Source organism: Caretta caretta, chromosome 5 (assembly GCF_965140235.1).
Source record: "Caretta caretta isolate rCarCar2 chromosome 5, rCarCar1.hap1, whole genome shotgun sequence".
NCBI classification, from domain to species: domain Eukaryota; kingdom Metazoa; phylum Chordata; order Testudines; family Cheloniidae; genus Caretta; species Caretta caretta.
The window spans coordinates 34,055,931-34,080,804 of NC_134210.1; the positions used below are offsets into that span (position 1 = coordinate 34,055,931).

General features: G+C 38.7%; 1 protein-coding gene and 1 long non-coding RNA gene across 5 annotated transcripts in view; one reads left to right on the forward strand and one right to left on the reverse strand.

The window, feature by feature from the left end:
• Positions 1–24,874, forward strand: part of ITGA2 (integrin subunit alpha 2) — an 87,848-nt gene that overhangs the window by 46,801 nt on the left and 16,173 nt on the right. For all 4 annotated transcript variants that reach the window (XM_075128465.1, XM_048851353.2, XM_048851351.2 and 1 more), the window contains 18 exons: positions 1,418–1,566; positions 2,730–2,880; positions 3,597–3,762; positions 4,130–4,203; positions 5,947–6,085; positions 8,159–8,304; positions 9,124–9,267; positions 11,194–11,397; positions 12,257–12,393; positions 13,946–14,085; positions 15,314–15,465; positions 16,804–16,914; positions 17,250–17,332; positions 17,865–18,006; positions 19,658–19,750; positions 22,057–22,133; positions 22,291–22,374; positions 24,205–24,307. In XM_075128465.1, coding sequence (XP_074984566.1) covers positions 1,418–1,566; positions 2,730–2,880; positions 3,597–3,762; positions 4,130–4,203; positions 5,947–6,085; positions 8,159–8,304; positions 9,124–9,267; positions 11,194–11,397; positions 12,257–12,393; positions 13,946–14,085; positions 15,314–15,465; positions 16,804–16,914; positions 17,250–17,332; positions 17,865–18,006; positions 19,658–19,750; positions 22,057–22,133; positions 22,291–22,374; positions 24,205–24,307 — 2,295 coding nt within the window. The remainder of the gene's footprint in view (positions 1–1,417; positions 1,567–2,729; positions 2,881–3,596; positions 3,763–4,129; positions 4,204–5,946; positions 6,086–8,158; positions 8,305–9,123; positions 9,268–11,193; positions 11,398–12,256; positions 12,394–13,945; positions 14,086–15,313; positions 15,466–16,803; positions 16,915–17,249; positions 17,333–17,864; positions 18,007–19,657; positions 19,751–22,056; positions 22,134–22,290; positions 22,375–24,204; positions 24,308–24,874) is intronic.
• On the reverse strand, positions 1,022–24,234 carry LOC125637172 (uncharacterized). The gene is made up of 3 exons (XR_007356848.2): positions 23,675–24,234; positions 8,585–8,717; positions 1,022–1,470 (listed from the first exon to the last, which is right to left on the reverse strand). It is a non-coding gene; the product is annotated as an uncharacterized LOC125637172 (long non-coding RNA).

Below are 24,874 nucleotides of genomic sequence, written 5' to 3' on the forward strand. Positions count from 1 at the left end.
TCTGGTTCCCTGCACTGAGGCAGGACTAAGTATTCTCTAGACCAGTGGTTCTCAAACTATGGGGCATGCCCTTTGGAGGCATGGGAATGTGTCAAGGGAGGTTGAGCTGTATTCTCCCCCCCCCCCCCCCCGGTTTAAAAAAAAAAAAAAGCTCCAGCTGTCAACCCCTGGTAGCTGGGGCTCAGGCAGAAGGGCCGTGCACATCCGGGAGGTGGGGGGAAGGGATAAAGGGGACAGCCAGAACCTGCCACCCAAGCTTGGACTCTCCTTCCCCTCTCCCCCTCCTCAGTCCTCAGCAGCAGCGCAGAAGTAAGGGTGGCAATGGGGCACTAAGTCTGCTGTGAAAAGTGATATTGATAAATATCACTTTTTACATTGCCACGCTTACTTGTCCACTGCTGCTGGCGCAGAGTTGCCTTAGGCGCTGGGTGGCTGGCCAGCAGCTGCTGCTCTCTGCTCTACCTTCAGAGGTGGGTGGCAGTCTCTGCACTTGTGTGGCATGGGAGGGCATAAACAATTACAGACACGAAGTGGGGGCGTGATCAAATAAGTTTGAGAACCACTGCTGTAGACCATCCCTGACCGTTTTTTGTCTAACCTGTTCTTAAATGATCTTTAAGACCTTTAATGACTGGAGATTCCATAACCTCCCTAGGCAATTTGTTCCGGTGCTTAATTACCCTCACAGTTGTGAAATTTTTCCTAACGTCTAACCTAAATCTCCCTTGCTGCAATTTAAACCCATTTCTCTTGTCCTCTCCAATGGTTAAGAAGAACATTTTATCACCCTCCTCTTTATAATGACCTTTTACATATTTGAAGATTGTTATCATGTTGCATCTCAGTTTCTCTTCTCCAGACTAAACAAGCCCAATTTTCATTCTTTCCTTGTAGGTCATGCTTCCTCGACCTTTAGTAGTTGTTGCTCTCCTGTGGGCTGCCTCCCATTTGTCCGCAACTTTCCCAAAGTGTGGTGCCCAGAACTTGGACACACTACTCCAGTTGAGGCCTTATCAGTGCCAAGTAGAGTGCAAGAATTACTTCTCCTGTCTTGCTTTACAACACTCTTGCTAATACATCCCAGAATGATGTTCGCTATTTTGCAACAGTATTACATTGTTGACTCACATTTAGTTTGTGATCCACTCTAACCCTCAGATCTTTTTCTTCAGAATTCCTTCATAGGCAGTCATTTCCCATTTTGTATCTGTGAAATTGATTATTCCTTCCTAAGTACAGCACTTTGTATTTGTCTCTATTGAATTTCACCATATTTTAGACCATATCTCCAGTCTGTCAAGATCATTTTGAACTTTAATCCTGTGCATCAGTTTGACAAATAATTTTGGTATTTTAATTCTGTGTAATTGATTTGAACGCACGACAATCTAATTTTTTTTTGTGTGATGATGTTTAGGTGGGTTTAATTCAATATGGTAATGATCCAAGGATAGTGTTCAACCTGAATACCTACAAAACAAAAGAAGATGTTGTTAAAGCAATGTCGCAGACTTTTCAAAAAGGAGGAGACTTGACTAATACTTTCAAAGCAATTGACTATGCAAGGTAAAGTGCACCAATAATTGTTATGCTACTTTTGTAACTAGAGATCTGATCCTGGAAGGTGCTGAGCACCTCGTGAGAGGTTAGTACTGCCTCTGGGGCCCCTGGGAATCAAAGAACCTCTCTGAAGGTTCTCGCTATCTTGCACGATGAGTTTCTAAGAAAGATGCAAAATGACTTACCAGGCAAATTTTACTCATTGACTCAATGTGACTGCACGTTTAAATGTTTACAGGATAAGATCTTGGTTGATTGTGTGAAAACTATCACAGAATCAGACCCTTTCTCCAATAGGACTTTTGACTTTGTCGTGTTTAGCAGCAGTAAAAACTTACTTTGGGCAGTAAAGTAACTCTGATTACACTCACAGGCAATGATCTGTTAAGTAAGCAGGCACTATTTTTACACAATCATTTTTCAGCATAGAACTGCACTTTTAATAGGGGTCGAACACTAACTGACTCAGTGACCTTGGGCTACTTGTTTAGAGACAGAGTCTGAATACAGTGAGTTCCAAATCTATAGGGATCTTCCTTGTTTTCGTTTCCCTCTGTGTCTGCAAAATGGAGCTAATACCTGATTTTATTTATTTATTTTGCCTCTCGAGAGTATTGAGAGTAGAGCTGGTCAAAACTTTTTTGGACTTTTTTTTTTTAATCGAACATAAATTTGCACAGGAAACCCAGATTAAAGATTATTCAGATAACATGTTTCCAAAATTTTGCTTTGACCAAAACATTTTCCGGTTTTGATGTTTGAACAGTGCTTTGAAGGCAAAAAGTGCAATAAGTGCTAAACTATTATTAATGAAGGACTTTGGCCAAGATTTTTAAACCTATTGAGGCAGTGTTGTGCCACACCTAACTGATATAGGAGCCTAAATATGATTTTCAAAAGTGATTTAGGCATTTAGGAACCAAAATCCCATTAACAGTCAATTTAGGGATTTAGACTCCTAAACACTTAGATCCCTTTTAAAAATGAGAGCTAAAATCAGGTAAGCGTAGCACAGCTCAGGTGTAGTACAGCAGTGCCTAAATAGGTTTAAAAATCTGGGCCTATGTGTTCCAATAAAGAAACACTCCAGATGCACTTTGTTCTAAGTCAATGATGGAAGCATTCATTAAAATATGCATGTAATGAGTCTAGTGCTTTCTTTATCACAGACGTCATGCTTTTTCCACTGAATCTGGTGGACGGCCCACAGCTACAAAAGTAATGGTCGTTGTGACAGACGGTGAATCACACGATGGCTCAAGTTTGCAAGAAGTGATAACTAAATGCAATGAGGACAAAATAACCAGATTTGGCATAGCTGTAAGTAATACTATAATTAATGCTGTAATTTTGGTGGGACTGATTTAATTAACAGTATGTATTCATGCATCATATCAGCGAGACTAGGACGGGGAGGGAGTTCATCTTTAGGAGCCACTGTAATATCAGCAGGCTTTAGTTCATTAGAATTATTATTGTCATCCATTTATGTTAGCTGAAAATAGTGGGATTAGTCTACCCTCCATAATATTCTTTTTCGTTCCTGTTGTATATGATATACAAAATATTTCAAAGTTGATGTTTTTCAATAAAAGGGATTCAGAATACAGGGCTTGATCCTCTGCTGTCCTACATCTTGGATAGTCATTTATCATGTGTGAAGGAACTGGAAAATTCTACCATTCTGCTTTTGTAGCATTACACACCCACTGTGTGCTCCTTCAGCCTGGGTGGAAATGACTGCACCAGTTGCAAAGTGGGGGAATTCAGATCCAGTTTATAGACCTTAATATTTATTATAAATGGCAGAAATGTTGCATTTTTCTTATGCATTCCCATCAGTTCACCTTACCCACAGATGTCAGGAGGCTGATGTAGAATCCATGATGGGAAGGGTGTGAAGGATCAGGGGAAACTACAGGCATTGTCTGGAGTGTGCACATTAATTTCATTTTCCTGTCATGTATAAAATATCTCTGTGTGTGTGTGATACTGAGGGAAATGGAGCCACACTGAAGTTTTTTTCTCTTTTCAAGGTTTTGGGTTATTTAATCAGAAATGAACTTGATACTAAAAATTTAATTAAAGAAATCAAAGGAATTGCGAGTCTTCCAACAGAAAAGTATTTTTTTAACGTGTCATCTGAGACTGCACTATTGGAAGAAGCAGGAACACTGGGAGAACGCATATTTAGCATAGAAGGTAATATACCCATTGGGGCTGAGGAGCTGTTGACAGTTTACACCAGCTGAGGATCTACTCCCTGTTTCTATTAAGGGGTTACAGGCTGTCTTTGCATGAATGTATGATAAATGCTGATGTGACCCAGTCATTATTAAAATCTTGATAAACATTATTACCTTTTTATCAATTATATTTCCATACTCTACAACTGTTGTGTATATTTTGGGTGAACTTTTGGGAGCAAATTATTTATTTGACAAATTGTTCCAGTCATGCTTCAGCTGACTTCAATGGCAGAAAGATAGGGCCCAATATGTAGCAACAATAATGTTCAACAGACTTAATGATACATGAATAACTTTCAAAATAATGGTTATTGCACCAGGTACAGATCAAGGTGATACATTCCAAATGGAAATGTCCCAAGTGGGCTTCAGTGCTTATTACTCACAAAAAAAGGTACGTATATTTAATCATTTAGTGTATAATGCTGGTATGATATAAAAACTGTCTCAAATGAAGCATGTAGATATAATTACATATACATAAGTTCATGTATAAATTTAACAAAATAAGAATAATAAGCAACAATACAATATACAGATCAAATTTCATTTAGATTTTCTTCTAATATAAACCAGGAAAGTGGAACAGAGGTAGTTTATCTGTAGTACCACAAAACTAATTTACATCCTGGTTGGAAGGAGAAAGAGAAAATATACCACGATGAAAAGTGAAATAATACTTTTTATTATAGCGTTAATGTTGAGTAATGGCTTCTATTCTAAGCCGTCCTCTTTTTATTTTTTATTTTTTTCAGCTGCTTATTTTCTCAAACAAATTATGCAAATTGGGTTGGATTTTTTTTAATAGTTATTATTTTAAGTTTGGTCAAAATCAGTTCAGCCATTTCTGAGTTCACCAAGCATGAACAATTCTCCTGTTCTAATTTGATGTCTTGTGCTTGAATAACTCAGAAAATTGAAACTAAATATTTCAAAACTGGCTTGTTTGTTAACATTCATGGAGATGTAAGTAATAATTCAAGTGTGAAGAAAGTTTTTGTGTAGTATTTTCAAAGTTAAGAATGTTTTTGGCACCTTTCACATACACACATTTTTCAACTATTTTTTCGTATTAAACATGTTTAAGGATACCTCAGCCAAATAAAGAATTCCTAGTCTAAATATGCAAAGTCCAGCTGTAGTTCAAGCAGTTTTCAAGCTCTTCAAACCTGATAAATATATCTATTTTTAATTTCTTCCCTAAAAACAAAAAAATTAGGGAAGTTTACATGAATAAAAAGAACTTCAATATTAATGCAACATTAAGCTTGTGAGACAGTTAGTCAGGATATATCAAAAATTAAGCAGTCTCCCTCTGCTTAGTCAGGCAAGTTGCATATGTGCAAATATTTTCTATTCCCAATTTCCTTTTTAAGCCATCAGTTCAACAGGGTTCTTAAGCACATGAGTAACTTTAAGAATTTGAATACAGTAGGGCCTCGGAGTTACACACACCAGAGTTATGAACTAACCAGTCAACCACACAGCTCATTTGGAAGTGGAAGTATGCAATCAGGCAGCAGCAGAGATTTTTTAAAAAAGCAAATACAGTCCAGTACTGTGTTAAATGTAAACTACTAAAAAAAGGGGGGGGGAGGAGCATTTTTCTTCTGCATAGTAAAGTTTCAAAGCTGTATAAAGTCAATGTTCAGTTGTAAACTTTTGAAGGAACAACCATAACATTTTGCTCAGAGTTAGAGAACATTTCAGAGTTACAAACAACGTCCATTGCCCGGGTGTTCGTAACTCTGTGGTTCTACTGTAGTCCAACTGATGGGGTTTTTTGCAAGTAATTACCATATATAAACTGTTTATATATAAGCTATCTTAATTGGGTATTACATTTTAAAAGACCTTTAGGAAGAAGAGGGGGGTCCATCTGCAAGGGCAAAATTTTTGTAAATGTTTTTCTGTCTCCACTGTTATTTCCAGTTATTTAAGCTATTGTGTATAGAGGAGTCAGGATTGGGGTTACAGGGAGGTTATTACTATGTCATTTTACTCCATCTCTGAGGGTTCAGAGTAACTAAACATAATTAATGTAAATGGATTACACCATACATATACTGTAACTTCTGCTTCCCTTGTACTTATGGAAGAGTAGGTAGCTCTAAAATTCTGATTGTATTGTTTAAAGGATGTTCTGATGTTGGGTGCTGTTGGGGCTTATGACTGGAGTGGGACTGTAGTCCAGGAGACCTCAAACTACGTGACTACGTTCCCTAATCAAGCATTTGAAAAAATTCTACAAGACAGAAACCATAGCTCTTATTTAGGTAAGGGGCGGTAACATTTATTATGTAGTATATCTAAAGTTAATCAAAGACAGGCAAAAATGGCAAATTACTTTCTAGCAGTCTCCTGTTTAAGTACTGATTTGAGAGGAAAGGGAAATTCTGTACATAAATGGATTTCATTTACTGGTCAATTGATTCACTGAAACTGAATGAAACATTTATTGTTTTAATTATTTTTAAAACTCTGAATGAATGTTAACTGAAATATTAAAGACATAAGATGAAAAATTCTTGGGACACATACATTACAAGAATGTAAGAAATGACAGGGATTGAAAAAGGCTACTTAGTTTATAATCAGGGGGTCTTTTTATATCCCTGATTTTTGTTTGCCTATATATTCCCTATTTGATGTTAGGTCAGAAGCTTATTTAGTTGTCAGCAACTCATCCATGCTTATTCCTTCAGTGGCCTTTTCCAGTTTGATTTATGTCCTTAGTAACATCACTGCAGTTTAATAGACATTTTATTTATATCTGCTATTAGTTTTCTGACAAACATTTCTGTTCTCAGCCAAAACCAGCAAACTTTACAGCTTGGTGACCTGCTATATCCCCACACTGATGCAATATGTACTTTGGAACACTAAGAGCCAGGAGAGTTAGATATCTTGTAATATACAGGAAGCCACCGTTTTTGTTTAGGCTTTCACCATTCATTTTTGATAGACTTGTTTTTCCATCCTAATGAGGGATTTCTGTACGGCAATCTCTGGTTGATCCCTTGACACTTTATCAGTGCCATTAAACACCTAAATGACTCTTCGTAGAATAAAAGTTTATATTTGCCTGGCAAAACTTCTCCAAGTTTTACTGTTAAATTGCTCTTCAGTGTAAGCCTAAACCTTACAGCTAAATGTTTTTGTAGTAATACAAAATATGTAGTAAAACTGGTTTACAGAGATAATACGTACTAAAAATGTTTCCCAGTATTAAGATATTTCCTGCAGAGCAGTTTAAGTTATAATAGTGGTGGAGAGGATTAGCAATTTTTAGAAAAAGTCCATCAATCTGAAATCTGATTGATGGACTGTTAACATGTCCTACCATGTACAGTCAAGCACTGTAGTGTGTTCATTAACCGGGATTAGTGGTTTTGTGTCTTGTGGGAGAATGCATTGAGCCCATCATCATCCAGTGGGTTTCTTTCACAAACATGGCCCAATTTAAAGAATGGCTGTGATGGTGGCCCCTAGTTTCTTCTACCTCCATTTCAGGGCCATTTCCACCTTTTTTTCCCCCTAACTCTCATTTGCATGCAGCTGACATTTTTGTTGTCTGTTTCGTGCTCTATAAGCCAGTGTTGCCCTACAAATCGGTCACAAGGAGTTGCATTTCACTCTCCTCCACTGAAAACCATATCTCCTTAACAAATAAATGCAAGTGTAAGTGAGCTAAGTGATGAGTGACAACGTAGCTTCCAAACTTGAATCTCTGACCTGGCTGTACAATGTTCTGCAGCTAAGACACCATGTCATATCTTCTGTTTTTCTAGTGGGTAACTAAGGACTTGTGTACAGGGAAATAGTCCAGAATAGCTATTCTGCACTAGCTCCACATATAGACACTCTTAGGGAAGGTCTACACTTAAAATGCTGCAGTGCAGCTGTGCCTCTGTAGTGCTTCAGTGAAGACAGTACTATGCCGACGACAGAGGTTCTCCCATCAGCATAGTTAATCCACCTCCACTAGACACAGTAGCTATGTCAACAGGAGAAGTCCTTCTGTCACCACAGTACTGTCTACCCCGAGGGCTAGCACAGTATAACTGTGTTGCTCAAGGCTGTGGATTTTTCACATCCCTGAGCAACATAGTGATATCGATGTAAGTCTGTAGTGTAAACCTGGCCTTATTTTACACAGAGGGCCTTTCTGCATTTTAACTTAATCCACTTTGGGAGTGAAGAATGAGAATGTTTGCACAGAGGGCTTGTTCAGGATAGCTATTGAGCTTTAAATTCATGCCCTAGCTTATAACCTTAGTAGGCAACCCCTAACTCTGCCTACTTTGCTAGATAATATCTCACAATTGTCATGTTGACTTCTTTTCTAGGTTATTCTGTTGCTGTTATCTCAACCCAGAACACTGTCTATTTTGTTGCTGGTGCACCAAGATCAAACTACACTGGCAGAGTTGTGGTTTATGACATCGACAGCCATGGCAGAGTCACAGTTGTTCAGTCCCAGAGAGGGGATCAGGCAAGTACGATCATTTTGTTCATGGACAAAAAATTTGTAGATATCTATTTTTACTGATGCAGCACTGAAACTGGTTATTCATGATTGGCAGCGGTAATGTATGTAATGTCTCTTTGAAATTAATTTTGTCTTACAAAACGTTTAGCAGCATATCTGTCCGTTCCCCTGTAGCTACACTCTAGCAGTGAATTTGAGATTTTCTGTGACTTTCACACAGTCTCTTGTAGAATCATGGCAATTAGGTATGGGAAAAACATTATCTGGCCCTCTATGTAAATACCTCTAGTTGTGGGAGATGCCATGGACATCCATCTTCTCTTCATGAGAGGTCTTCTGGAGGAGAGATGGTACCGCAAGACTGATTTGCAAGTTCACGATATTCCTTTCTCCACTATGAAAGCCTTGTCATGATGCTGAAAGTTTGAATTTTTATGTTATGAAAGCAGGTAAATATAAAAGTAAATCACAGGTTGGGCTATTTCATGTGCATATTTTAACATAAAAAAGAAATATATTGCACAGCACTCTCTTCTCCATTTATAGTCTTATTACACTATGTTAGTGCCATAGCAGCAACAGTATGATGCTGTCCAAAAAAATAATGAAGAGAAATAAGGTGGGTAAAGTAATAATGAATACTCAGTAAGTGGCTGAATCTTCTAACATGTAGGAAAGTTACACAAGTAGCTTTTCTTGTGAGCAGTCCCATTTAATTCAGTTGAACTGTTCGCACACACGTGCAAGTGTTTGCAGGATGAGGTGCAAAAACAGTGTAATTTTAGAGACATAAATAAATTACTCTTGTGTTATCAATTCCAGATTGGCTCCTACTTTGGCAGTGTGGTGTGTGCAGTGGATGTTAACAGAGATTCAGTTACAGATGTGCTGCTAGTAGGTGCACCAATGTTCATGAATGAGCTAAAGAAAGAAGAGGGAAGAGTTTATATGTTTTCCATCACAAAGGTAAAAAAAAGGGGGGGGGCAGGGGAGGAGGAGGAGGGCTAAGGACCTAGGTTCATGTTCTGGACATGTTGCTAGCACTGAGATCTGACATCCACATTCATGACAGACCCATGATGATGATCTCAGTTCTAGCACCAAGTTCTTGCTGTGGTTTCCTGGGACAGAAGTACTGCTGAAAAGAAGCAGACTCCATTGTTGTCCGATTTGTCACCCAAGTACTAAATCATATTGTTTCTGCCTCCTGATTGACTGAAGTTTTTAAAACAGGAGATTAACAAACATCTGGTAGATATTTTCAGATGAATACGTGTTTGTCATAAAATTCCTGAAATGCTTGGTGTTTGTGGACAGTCTTATGACTGAATGGTGGATACCTGAATATTCATGGTGGACATTCAATATGGCTCCAGGCATCCCAGAAAAAAACGAGAAGGGTGGGGTGTGTTACTATTCTATCAGTTCTAGTTAGAACTACTGATATAAAACTAGGGCATTTGATACTTTTGGGCCATAGTCAGCATCCCTTACATCAAAGTCTTTGAGTAGCAATTAAGGATTGCAAAGCTCTTTCCTGTATTACTAGGTGAAGGAATCAATCTCTATCTGCTCTGAAACTTTTCTGCATTTGATTTTCTTTTTTTTTTAATTGGGTGCTGGCCCGTGGTAGGGAGCCTGAGAAACAAATGCCATTTCAAGAACATGGGAGGTGCTGGGGAGTGGGAACTCGCATATACTGAGCCAATGTGAGAGTACTGGGAGCGGCAGAAAAGAACTCAACCTGTTCAGAGTTCTAATTCTGCTTTTGTCAATAGCATTTTCTCCCAGCCCGTTAAACGGGATGAAGGTGCTACTGAGGAGAGCTGATACAATAGGTCACTTTGATAATAGGCAAACAAAAAACCCCAAACATTTGGTGGATGGATTTTTCACTTTTGCAAATAGAAACCAATTGAGAAACTGATTAATATTTTTAGTCTTTGTTAAATGATTAACTTAAAATTATTTATATTATTATTTTCAGAATGATGTGAAAGTGATTTTAAAATAGCACGGAATTATGTAATTTGCCTGTGCTACAGGAATTAAGTGCTAGCCATTTTGGATAAACTGTCTGACTAGCATTGCTAGCATATTTCTGTACAAAACAATGAGAATAAATGGCAAACATAAAGATTTTTGTTTTGAAGTTGCTTTTTAAGATAGATAATGCAATATTACCACGTAGACAGTTTTTTCAACACTTTTTTTTTCTTCAGTTGGCAATAGGAAGGTCAGGAATACAAGTGTTTCCACAAATGAGTTTTGCATTAGCTAGTAGGAAATTCCATTTCTGTTTCAAAGAATTATGTCCAGTTACAAGAATTTCCATTCTCTGTGCATAAAAATTGGAATCCAAAGCTGGACAATTCATTTATGGATTCCAAGGCTAGAAGGACCGTGTTGTGATCGTCTAGTCTGACATTCCAGCATAACACGGGCCATAGAATTTCCCCAAAATAATTTCTAGAGCATATCCAAGAGAAACATCCAATCTTGATTTAAAAATAGCCAGTGATGGAGAATCCATCATGACCCTTGGTAAATTGTTCCAATGGTTAATTACTCTCACCATTAAAAATTCGTCAATGGATATTTGAAAAATTGTGGAACATTTAGAACAATCAGATGAGGAAACTGAGGATTGTAAAGTCTCAGAAATGCATTTATATGTGCAATTAATACCTCTTTTTGCATGCGTTAATTTTTCTGCTGTAACATTTGCTATGACTGAGGATCTAACAAAGCTAAGTGAATAGGTAACATGATGGCACATACAGTTCAATGCTGGTAAGTCCAAGGAAATGCACACTGGAAAAGAATAATGTAGGTATTTTTTCCTTTAATCTACTGACACAGTAGTTTTGTTCTTTCTTGTATTCTTAAAAGGGAATTTTGGATCAACAAGAACTCTTAGAAGGTCCACAAGGGTTAGAAAATGCTCGGTTTGGATCTGCTATGGCGACCCTTTCAGATATTGATTTGGATGGTTTTAATGATGTGATAATAGGTGCACCCTTAGAAAATCAGAACTCTGGAGCAGTTTACATTTACAATGGCAACCTAAGGACTATACGTACCAAATATTCACAGGTAAATAACTTTGTTACATAATACTGCATTCAAAGGCTTGTGATGAGATACAAAAATTCAGCTAGGTTCAAAATGAAGGATTTGATATAATGAGGGTTTTTTGTTAGCTGGTATTCTATCCTCTTTAAATACTGTCCTATTCTGTAGGCTTTTATTGGCTGTTTTCAGCATCACTTCCTTTTCCTTCATCATATGCCAACCCTAAACACTCCCAGGATAACACTTGTGCAGCTGATAGCTAGGGGTACTGAGATAGGTGACATGAACATTTGTTGGGAGGAAGCCTAGCCCGCTGTATCTATATTTACATTTTTACTCCTGTACACCAAGTTGACTCATTTCCAGAAAAGGTTTTAGGCAGCCCATTATTTTAGCCTTACCGGCTTGGTGCACACCAGAAAATACTGGGTTAATTCCAAATGTGCAGGCTTTAAAAGTATAGTATTTAAGGAGGAGACATTCAAAGGGGAATTAGATACCTAAATCCCATAGATTGAAATAATAATATTGTAACATGTTTCTCTCATGAGAATTCTCCTGATGCAAAAAGGGTTTGTTAGAAGATTTGTTAAATTTTCCAATCCTTGAGAATTGCTTCATGTGAGATGGAAATAAAGCTTTTCAATAATGACTAGTTGGCATGCAGCAATCTGTCTGCTTGGTCAATTTACTTCCAAGATTTATAAAAAAAAAAAAAATTATTTGCTGTCTCAGAAAAAAGGAACCCTTACAAATAATAGAGAGACCATCTACAAAAGAGTTTTTTTGTCTAAACAAATATGTTGCATCCTAATAGAATAACTGTGAAAATCAAATGCTTATGCTGCTGTTTGTCAGTAATCAAGCTCTATTTTTCTAGAAAATTTTAGGATCAAATTCTGCTTTTGGACAGCAACTCCAGTACTTTGGAAGATCAGTAGACGGCCATAGAGACTTAAATGGTGATGGCATTACTGATGTATCTGTTGGTGCCGATGGAAATGTGGTTCAGCTCTGGTTAGTCAATTATTTTGGCCAGACAGTGTTTTAATATTTTGGATATAAGTAGTGCATTTGTTTAATGAAATGGCAAAAAATCCTCCAACCTCCAACCCACCTCCACTCATGGCATGTGTATGGCACGAACACAGTTGTTTTCTCATGATTATGCTAACAGAGTATCTATTTGAAAAATAGTTTCGGACTACACTACTTTCAATTGCCAGTAACAAATAATGGACTGACCTGTTTGGAAGAGCTGTTCTGTAAAGTAAGCAAATAGAGCAGTGAAATAAAAGTGGCCCCTACTTCTGACAAAATTTCTTTTCTGTCCTGCCAAGACAGCTTACAAGTTTCATCACATAAAAACAAGAACAGTTTCACAAGCACCTCCCAAAGTGATGCTGGGTATGTCTACGCAGCAACTGTCAGCCAACTCGGATTTGGGCTGCGGGGCTGTTTCATTGCGGTGTACGTTTCTGGGCTCAGGCTGGACCCCAAGCTCTGGGACCTTCCCACCATGTGGTGTCCTAAAAGTCCATGCTCCAGCCCACGTCCGGAAGTCTACACAGCAACGAAACAGCCCCACAGCCCAAGTCCTGTGAGCCTCAGTTGGCTCTGGGGTTTTCTTTGCTGTGTAGACATACCCATTGTGTGCAGTACATTGCATGGTGCTAAGTTGAAAACACAGCTTGATAAATAGCTTCACTCCTTGGTTTACTATGTCCTCACAAGGTTATTATAGAGATACTTTATGAAGTATGAGTTTGCACTGGTAACAGAATTAAAAATATAAATAAATTGCCACTTCTTGCATCATAAAACTCAGATTAAAAACTAATGGCGATCTAGTACCTTTTATCCACAGTGGAACTTGGGTTGATGTCAGCAGATATTCCATATGTACATTAGAAAGCTATTTGACACTTACATTTGTTTTAGTTTGATCAGTAAAAGGTATTCATATCTCTGCTTTACTCTAGAATTTGATCTAACTTGACAAAAAGTGAAGCTCATTAAAGTTTTTTGTAAATTGTAAAATGCAAACAGGAAAATCAGTTGTTAACAAAACATCTTGGATTTGCTTGGCAATATTATTTTAGTACTTTAAAATAATTCTTTGGAATCTTGCCCACCTAATGACAATTACATTTCTTCTTAATTAGCTTTTGTGAAAAAAAATGTAACTGCTCTGCTCCACCATTAAGGTCAGTGACTTTCCTAAAAGAACACTAGCAGTTTTCCTGAAGAAAAAATACAAGGACTTGATTCTGTCTTATGAAAAAATATTTAAAATATTAAGAGTATTAATATTGACTTAGCATAAATCTCCCATTGTACTGTATCAGTTAATGTGACAACATAAGAGAGATTTGAAAAAGAATATTAGCTATTGAAAAGAACCATTTCATCAAAGAAAGATAACCGTACCAGGCTGGCATGATATGAAATCTTACAATGGGGACCATTATAAAAAAACATTTATAGTCACAGATAGGCCTATCCCAGAACTAAGTTTCCGATTTACTGTGGGTTCTTGAAATCACATGTAGCCATCTTTTTGTTTCAGGTCACAAAGCATTGCAAATATGTCCATAAGAGCCTCATTTGTACCTGAGAAAATCAGTCTGCTGAATAAGAACACTGAGATAGCCGTCAAAATATGTTTCAGTGCCAAGTTTAGACCTGCTAATAGAAATAACCAAGTGGGTAAGAATACCTAGTTTATTGCTTATGTGAATTATGTTGAAAGTGTTGCAATTCTAATATACTGGGGAAAATTAAAACAAATATTGGATTACAATCCTGTAAAAGAAGAAATCACTATACATTTTAATAGTGGCTGAAGAATTGCTGCTTTGTTTTATTTTAAAGCACTGCTGTCATCACTGACCTACTGTCTTTGGAAAGTGAGAGACAAGTTATATTGAAAAGAGTGCAGACGTCTCACCTATCCTGTTAGCACTATGAAGTGTCATCAGGGAGAGAGGAGTAAAGGCAGGGGAATTCAGAGGCTAGTTTTATTGCATTGAGGTCTCTAGTTGTCCTTCAGCTGCACTCCAATCCTGTAATCCGCTTTGATCACTTTGGAGGAGTAAAGGAGTAACTTAAGAAGATGGCAGGGGTACAGTGCTTGTTTCCAGGCTGCTGTTTGAAGCTGCAGCAGTGACCACATCTTCTCTCTCCAACAAAAAAAAAATGTCTCCCGTTGCTAAATCACTCATGCTGAACATGCTGCTACCTCTGATGTGAGCAGACAGGAGTTCTTTTGGGGTAATAGAAGAGAATTAGCCCAAACGATATGATTTTTTTTAAAGAAAAAAATTAAAGCCCAATCTTGGATCTTTCACCATTGTCTTCACTTGTCCATCACCGTTTGTAGGAAGTCAGGGAAATAGAAAAATATTACAAGTGTCCTTTAAGGACTCATGATACAATATTGTCAGACTTCACCTGCTCAATTATCTTTACACCAAATAATTGGCAAAATAAGTTTGACCACTTCTCTACGGAATATGGTACCTTTTCAGTGCTTACAATTTGTGAGCAACAAATAACGATGAATTTCCATAGTAAGCACTTGTAGTAAAATTTGGGAAAAAAAATTAAAGCTGAAAATGCAGCTTGATGGATGACTAGATGCAGAGTGCTTTATAGACTGTTATAGAGTTCTGTGATGTGATTGCAAGGTATCTGTATTTGGCATATTCTTAGCTTTGCTGAATGACCTTTTGCCCAGGTTACAGACTCTCACATCCTCAGTAAATATTGGATTGTTTACCATTTTTGAGGTTTCATGTTTAGCAAGCTACAGAAGCCATAAAATATTACTGGGTTTTATGGCAAAACCAGTCATTCTATAATATTGAAGCCTGATTCTGATGGGAGTTGCATTGAAATTCGGACTTCACAAAAATTTGTTCCATTTCTTTTGTAGATATCAGGTACAATGCAACACTGGATGCTGATCTCCAGTCATCTAGAGTGACTTCTAGAGGATTATTCAAAGAAAACAATGAGAGATGTATGCAGAAAAATATTGTTGTAAATTCTGCAGAGACCTGTGTTGAGCACATCTTTAATGTACAGGTAAACAGTCTCAAACACCCTCATGTGTCTTAAGTCATCTAAGAGAAAAATGGGTGACTTTTACATCCAAAGATCAGAATTTTATTTGATATGGTCAATAACTTACTAAATATCTAACTAAATCTGTTTCACTTCTCAGACATCTTAAAAATATAGACCCTGTTCAAATCAATGGCAAAACTCACGTTCATAGATATTAAGGCAGAAAGAGACAATTCTTCTTCGAGTGATTGCTCATGTGTATTCCACAGTAGGTGTGTGTACTTGCCACGTGCACCGGTGCCAGAAGTTTTTCCCCTAGCAGTACCCATGGGGGGAGCACCCCAGCAACCCCTGGAGTGGCACCTCCATGGCGCAGTATAAGGGGAGCTGCGTGCTCTCACCCCCCCCCCACCCCCAGTTCCGTCTTGCCGCCGGTGAAGGTGCATTGGCACTGTGCTGCTCTAGCTTTGCTGTAGCTTGTCCCCAGAACTTTTCGTTCGTTCAGTGCTAGTACCTGTAGTTAGTTAGCTGTTACAGTTGGTTCATTTAGTTAGAGTACCCGGGCCGGGGCATGCCCCACACCCCGGGTTTTAAGGCGTGCGACACTTGTAGGTGTCTATTTACAGGTAGTTAACTTTGGGGATTTCTTTCTTTCCTCATACACCTAGTCTCCACTAGGGCAAATGTTTTGGGCCAATGGGTCACATCCATCAACTCCTCTTGGTTCAGCCTCATTTCAGAGCTGTCAGCCATAGAGAGGGATTGGTACAAGAGTGTTTTAATCAGTTTGTCACTGATCTGGGAAGAACCCATTCACTACTAGGAAATCAGAAGGGAGTGATGATGGGGAGACATACTCCACACAGTTAGCGCTTCTCCTGATGTCATTCATAAGGGCCCATTTGCCATATATGGTAGTCAGGCAAAGTGGGGTAGAGTCAGTGAATCCATGCTTAGGAAAGGGCCAGACTTACGCAGCCAGGAAAGAATAAAACCGGTTTCATGTGGCTGCTTCTAAGGAGTAACTTCGTTCTCTGAATAGCAAGCAGCCTCTGCAGCAGCAGGGACTTTCCAGATACCAAAGTCACAGAAACAATTACAGCCTCTATGAATCCTTGGGTATTATAATGGAAATGCTGACACTGGTAGGTTCTGCTGCAATACTGCTTAGCAGACAAGCACAAAAAGAAACAAAAGGTTAAAAAGAGGCAATGCTGCAATATTAGAAGATGAGAAGAAACACTTTGCTAGTCTCTGTTTACAGCATGTTAACATATTTTCCATTAATTATATTTATACTGTTTTAAATGATCTGCTGTACAGCCAATTGCCAGTGAATATATATGTGTATTATAGGAACCTTCTGATGCTGTAAACTCCCTTAGTCTGCGCATTGATATTAGCCTCAAGAATCCTGGCTCCAGTCCTGTCCTCGATATATATTCACCTGCCACTGTGGCCTACAGCGTAAGTATAGAACGTTACTGTATGAAAGCACACAGTGCTCCCCCAACACTGCTCCTGTTGTCACCAACAGAGTATGTAGAGATGAAAGATTGTCTTATGGTTAAGGCATTGTACTGACAACAGAAGGCATGGGTTCGTTTCCCAGTTTTAAGTTGTATGACTTTACAAAAGCTGCTTAGTGTCTATAGGTCTCGCTGAGGCATCTATAAAATGGGGATAATAAAACTAAGCTATTTCTTAGGTGTTGAAGTTAAATTAGATATAGTCGGTCTGGTCCTCAAATTGTAATTTGAAACTAAAGAAATACAGGAAAATATTTGTTCCCTTTCCTGTAGATCCCTTTTATTAAAGACTGTGGTGAGGACGAACTCTGCATTTCTGATCTTGTTCTTGAGGTTCAACAGAAAACAGATGATGGGTAAGTGTTAAAGTGAGTTTTTCGTAAGGGACGTTTTTGCCAACTGCATTCTGAATAAAAACTTAAGTTTCTTTGCAATGCAGCAAATATTTGTAGAAAAATATACAAAGAGTCTTTCAGTTTCTACTACTAATAGAGGATGAGAAACCATCTGTTGTACACAGATGTGTGACTGTGCTGGAAGGCAACTGAATTCTTACAGTTACTTTGCTTTTAAAGAGAATTACAGCATTTCTACTGTTAAAACTTAATGTCATATTGACATAATAATGTCAATAATGTCCTAGTCAAGATTATGCAGCTTTACAGAAAGTGTTCATTCAGGTCAGTTTTAAGAGATGAATTCACATCATTTATAACCATTGTAAAAAGTTATTGTAAAGCTACAGCTGTAAGTATGTAGAACTTTGAAATTGATGGTGCTATGCATGTGAGTTGCTGCTGCTGCTGCTTAATGGAAATCTAATGCCTTTTAGTGATCTGCAATTGCACTAGTTACTATATTTATAATACCAAACAATTTTTTCAACAGCAAACGGCCCTTTATTGTCAGCAGCAAGAAAAGAAGGCTAACATTCAGTGTGAAGCTGAGAAACAAAAAGGAAAATGCCTACAACACCAGAATCCAGGCTACATTTTCAGAAAACTTGTTTTTTGCTTCATCTTCTTTACCAGTATGTAAAATATTCACCTCCTCTCAACTTTTCCTATTATTACTGCTGTTTTTCTTGTTTCCCAGAGAAATGTTTTTCTGTCTAGTATCATTTTCCCAGCAAAGGCTGATGTGCAAACTACCCCTCCGACCCAGCTTATTCCCTAGGATACCAAAATCATCTTCCAGCTTTGTCTTACCATCAGTCAGAACTAAATGTAGCATATCACTTTATCTAGATCAAGGATAGCGACAGCCAGCTCAACAAAAAAGCTGGCAATCTATCTAGTTTGATGCTGCCTCACTATTACCATCATTTTTTCCTTGCCCTGGGACTTGGCATCCCGTAGCTACTGCTTGACCCCTCCCCTCCCCCCAGCAACACGTCTGAATACTGTTGCCATGCCACATAGAGTTTATACTTGACAAATCAAGTATGCAACATGGATAGCACTTTAAAACACAGATTTTTGGAGCTAGAAATAGCATTACTGCCAAGGTCATGTATTTCAACGAGACAGTTAGTCAGATCAAGATGATCACTCTACCAGAAACCTAATGGATTTTTTCCTTGCAAAGAAGAAAGGAATGTTACATATTTTGGGGACTGGAATAAATCATTTATCTGAACTCTTGCTCCCAGCCATTTAATACAGGATAAAATCCAGACCCCAGTGCCTGGCCCAGGTTACAAGGCTGCTCCTGGAAAGGTGCATGGTGAGGGTTAGAATCCAGTGGTTGAAATATCTTATGCAGGATGCTTCCATGGCTGCCTGTTGTGGGAAGGGAAGGAATGGGAGCATTCATGAAGAAGCAAATGCCTAGGCCCAACCAAGACCCATGCTCTCCTGCATGCAAATAGACGGGCTCCATGTCACTCACGTGGTATGCACCTTACATCCAGTCCCCATGGCACAGCACAACCACAACAATTCCATTGCATAAAGAACAACAACAAAAATCAGATTTTTTTAAAATCCATTGGCTTAGAGAAAGTTCAGTCTTCAAGGGCACCCATTTTCCCCAAAAAGGGTTTCTGCTTCAGAGCAGAAAGGAGTCTAGAACCAGAACTATGTGGAACTAGACAATGGAATGTGAGCGAAGTGAACTCCATCATTCAAGGAGGATTCTCTGTTTAACTTCGTATTTCGATTAATTTTCTGGAACCGCCAAATCTGGTCCCGTGCACAAAACCCATTTACACTGACTTTGTGTGAGGGCTTGGGGATGGAGTCTCCACTCTGTGCTTGAAAGCACAATAAGAGTTGATGCTGTAGGTGTCACTACGACCAGAAGAACAGGTGACTCCTCTGTCACTTTGGGGCTGTTAGTAATATAAAGCATGTACTGCTGTGGCCTCCAATCTGTATTTCTTGTTTCTAAGTACAACCCTCTTGTGGGGGTATTAGACAATAAGCAGTTGCACAGAAGCAATTCGCCAGTGGATCTATGTAGTCACAGACCCACTGTCATCTTCCCACTCCTCACCTGACCCAGTCCAAATCTCCCCTACACATCCTCTCAACAGCTTGCCCATAGTGGAACTGCAGCTGAATTCAGGGGTGGATTTGGCCCTACATGGTAGATGTCACATTGAAAAATGTAGTGTAGGGTATTCTCTGGTTTTGTAGCAGAAGCTAATATCTGGGTTGTTTGTTTTTTTTTTCCTCCAGGCTGATGGGACTGAAGTCTCATGTCAGATGGGCACTGGCCATAAATCAGTCATTTGCCAAGTCAGCTATCCTGTTTTTAAAGTGGGACAACAGGTACTGCTCAGATTTTGTATTTAAGTAAGTTTGTTATTCCTACCACAATGCTTATAAAAGGATGCCCCTTCACAAATAACAAGCACTGTTTTCTTATTAATGATTTGGTTAGATTCAAACCTCACTTTGGGTTACATGTTGCCTGTTCTGATGATGATAAACAATGGAACAAAGATCCCCCAAATCCACAGGGCTGGGGAAAGAAATGGCTCTGCAGCATGCATCTCCCTACCATGCTACTGTAATGCTTTATCTCTGTGAGGGTGGGGGGGCTGGGGACAGAAGGTGGGAGGTAGCCATTCTCTGTGATATTCTTCCCTGGGCACTGAAGAGATTTCCAGGCAAGATGATGGTGACATTCATAATGATTGGGAAAGAAGGGAGTGGGGGAAGGATTAAGAGCTCTGTTTTAGCCATGTTTACTTCAGCTGACAGCTAGACACCCCCCAGGAGATTTCAGAAAGACAGACTGAGATGTTAGTTTGGACAGAAGAAGACAGGACTGGAGTACAGAGAAAGATCTGAGAGTCAGCACAGAGATAGTAGTTGAAGTTGTGTTTGTGAATGAGATTACCCAGAGATAAAATGTAAAATGGGGGAGAGAAGGCAGAGTCTGTGAAATCCCCACAGAAAGTTGGATGATGGATGAGAAGGATTCAGTTAGAGAGGAGGAGTTGGAGGAGAACCAGGAGAGGACAAAGTCATGGAAGTCGAGGAATGTCAAGAATTCAAGAGCAGGAGCACGGTCAACTGGGTTGAAGGCAGCTGACCAGTCAAGGATGATGAAGATGGAGTAACAGTTCTGAGATTTGGCTAGGAAGAAGACACCAGAGACTTTGTCCAGAGCAGTTTGTTGAGCTGGGAATTCCTGCTTGGTTCCATCAACAGTAACTCCCTCTCCAGGGCTGCAAACATAACCAATTTGTGGGAGCTGTGCTGCCATGGAAGGAGCGGGTAGCCCAGCACCTAAAAGGAGGTGTGTAAATCTCAGGATACTAAAGTTTTAGGAAGCCCATCCTCTTCTCTGTTCCTCTGGGGCAGGAGGGAAACAGTCCTCCCATTCCATGACAGGGTAATTTGGAACAATAAGAAGCTTGCCGGTTAGAACAGAAACATGTTCCCTGTGCACAAACAATTCACTGGATTGAATGTGACGCCATTTTAACAGCTTTGGTCAAATTGGACCTGTTATGGATTATAGACAGCAGAATGAATACAGGGAGTTGTTTCAGAGTAACAGCCGTTAGTCTGTATTCGCAAAAAGAAAAGGAGTACTTGTAGCACCTTAGAGACTAACCAATTTATTTGAGCATGAGCTTTCGTGAGCTACAGCTCACTTCATCAGATGTATACCGTGGAAACTGCAGCAGACTTTATATACACACAGAGATCATGAAACAACCAGGGAGTTGTGTGACTTTTCATTCACCTGTGTTAATGCTTAGGGATGTATATAATCCAAATAACTTCAAATTTCATTAATGACCTTGGCACCAAGTGGGAGTGTGCTAATGAAACAAAGTTGGGAGGCACCATCAATACAGAGGAGTGAATATTATACAGGAAGAACTGGAGGATCCTGAGGACTGGAGTAATAGAAGTGGGTTAAAATTTCATAGTATGAAGTGCCAGGGACTAATCAGAAATTCTGTAATACATGGGGGGCTCATCAGTTGGAAACAGCAGAGAAAGACCTGGGTATCTTAGTTGATCATAAGATGACTGAGACACTAGCGTGAAGCAGTCATGAAAAAGGCAAATGTGATTTTAAGACCTCTCAAGTAAGGTACTTCCAGTAGAGATAGGGAAGAATTAATGCCATTGTACAGGGCACTGGTGAGACCTCATCTTGATTACTGTATACAGTTCTGGTCACCCATGATCAAGAAAGATTAATTTAAATTGGAACAGGTGCAGAGAAGAGCTATTAAGAAGATCAGGGGAATAGAGATCCCTAAGTTTCAAGAGGATGGTTTATTTTGCCTATAAAAATGAAGGCTGAGAGCTATGCTTAAATTTCAGGGAGTCGCAGTCCTGGGAAGAAAAAAATTAAAGCTCAAAGGCAGGTCACTGAGAAGTGCAGAGCTGCTGCCTCAGACAGTGCCCCAGGCTCCTGCTGCTGCCTCACACAGTGTTCTGCCTCTGTCCTACTCCCCCATAGGCAGACACCACCCAGGCATTGGTGTGTCCATCACACTCGATGTTTATGTGCAGATAAATAATTATTATAATTATATTTGCTTGTAAGCAATTTTAAATTTGCTTATTGTATAATCTGTTTGTTTGTCTGTTTATCTTTTGTGTAGGTATATTTTGATATTAATTTTGACTTTAATCTCAAAAATCTTCAGGATATGGCAAATATAAGTTTTCATGCTTTGAGGTAAAGTACATTCTTATATAATAATTTCATTTAAAAAGCATCCCCTGCCAGTGCTGCACAGTTAAAATATAATTTAACTATCATTGCCAGTGTAATTTATTTTAAATGTAATTGTGAGTTATAATACATGAGTGAACAAACTGTTTTTGATAAATAGTGAAAGTAATGAAGAGCAAGAAGCAGACAACCAGGTCTACTTGTCAGTTCCTCTGCGGTATGATGCAGAAATTCACTTAACAAGGTACGTTGAATAAAGAAAAGAATCTGTCATTTTTGTCAAAGGTATTAGAACATAGAGGTGCCTCTGAGAGACCTTAGATTCACTCTTTATTTGGCTGCTGTTAGAAATTCCTGCTTTATCAAGTACAGGAAATGTCGTCATCTTCTTTGTATAATATTGCATGGCTTTTAAAAAGAAAAATAATAAAAAGACCATATATGACCCTAAATACATACTTAGCCAGGTACAGATATTATAAGTGCTCAGATACTGCAGTGGTGGCAACTATATAATTACCTAGATAGGTAGTGCTGGCTGTAACATCTGTATTCTAGCTAGGTCAGCACAAAAACCACCAACAAAAGTGCTGTGTTTTTAATGATCTAATTAATGTACAGTATATACGGTAGTGGGATTGCTGGCTCAAATGTATTGAAAGCCCTTTTCAAAATGGATAGTTTGCTTGGGATCAAGGAAAAGCCTCATTATCTAGGATAAACTATTTATGGTGATATATGATGTACTCATGCAGCGAACTGCAGGTGAAGGAATAAATATAATATCTTACTTTCTGTAGTGCTTTTTTTCATGCCAAACGATCCCAATGATATGTATAAACTTAAACTGATAGAAAAAAACAGCAATCACTCCAAACTCAACTTTTGAGGTGAAAGGTGGCATCTGCTTAAAAGTGCACAGCAACAATGAATTTGAGGGTAGTTCTACATGTATGGTGGCATATAGAATACAGATAGTGCATTCCCAGCTAGCACAGATATAAGTAGCAGTGTAAACACTGAGGCACTGTTTAAGTGAGTAGAGTGCCCGACGCACCTGAACCCTCACGTAATACTTTACACAGCTCTCTATGCACCCAAGCCGTGCCTCCCATGTCTACGCTGATTTGTTCCACAGTTGGAGCGTTTCCCTGCCTCAGTAAAAGAATCTGACAGCAGGGAACGACTGGCAGAGGGGAGGCAGCAGGAAAAGTCTCCAGTCTTCTACTGCAGTAGGAAAAGACTTCAGTAGGTCTCCCTTGCCAGAGCCTTCTCCTGCCGCAGTGAAAGGCTCCAGCAATGGGAAGATGCGAGCCTTTCACTGGTGCGTGTAGCTACATGCTGCAGGGAGTGTGGACGCAGCCTGCCTTTCACTACAGCGTGTAACCACATGTACCTTACATACTATTGCAAGTATAGGCCAGTTTAGACAAGGTCTGAGATATTAATTTTAGAATAATTTGTCCCATAAATACAGTGTTTAACAGCCCCAATTTTGCAAAAACTATTACAATATCTTGAAAGACCCAGATGTGACACCTCACCAAGTGTGCCAATTCCTACGTCCCAACAGCAAGATGAATCCATGAGTTTTTTCCCAAAATGCTGACCAGCTGTCGTCTTTGTACCATTCCATGACAGATATTTTCTTCTAAAACACCTCTATTCTGTAGAGAAATTAGTATTAAAATGTATGCAACTCTTCATCTGTTATCTTTTCAATAATCATAATTTCCAAAAATCTCTGGATAAAAACATTTATTTTTTGTTTACAGCAGCAATAATATACTCCTTGTTTAATGTGTATATTTTAACATCAGTGGCAAATTTTTACCACTTCATGGTATTGCTGTGCTGCGCTATATTTCAAATCCTCTTCGAGATTTGGGCTCCAATAAGAAGTTTCCTGTTTCTTAAACAACTTTTTTAATTAAACTAAAAACAAGGGTACAAATAATTTGAATCTCTTCTTATTGCACTTCTGAACTCTGATTCACTGATTTATAATGAACCAAAAAGCATCCAATTACAGAGCTGCCAAATAAAAATCTGTTGTTTTATGGTTGATTACCAGGCTTACCAGCATAAATTTCTATGAAGTATATTCTGATCGTAATATTCCTTCCACTGTGAATAATTTTGAAGAGATTGGCCCTGCATTCAATTTTTCAGTGAAGGTTAGTAAACATTTCTGGGGATGAGACAAGATCTTGCCTTTCCATCTATAGTCTGTACCCAAAGAGCAGACAAAAAGATGGTCCTTGGTACGTTTCACTTTGCTGCTTTATGAATTTGGTTGATGAGGAAAATGATTCTAAATAGCTGAAGGATGAATGCTTCACCACCATAATGCACAGCCTTCACTTGCTTAAAGGTAAGATTCCCATTTAATGATGGGCAGTCTTATGTACGTTTGGTTCTCCAGTTGCTCACATTAGCCCAGATCTTGCAAAGACTTACATATGTGTTAACAGTGAAGTCAGTCTATCAGTTCCTCTGCAGACAGAAATCAATGGGACTACTCACAGTACATAAAGTTAAGCACATTCATAAGTCTTTGCAGGATTTGGGCCATTGAAAGAAGACACACTGATTTCTTTAGTTTGGCTAAGGGCTAAGTATTCAGTGTTCAAGGAAGTACATGATCAAGTCTGATTATTGATAACTGTATTGGTTATGTAACTCTGGAAAAAGTTTAGCTGCAAATATGCAACATGGCAGAAACCTAAATTTAATGGTAACAA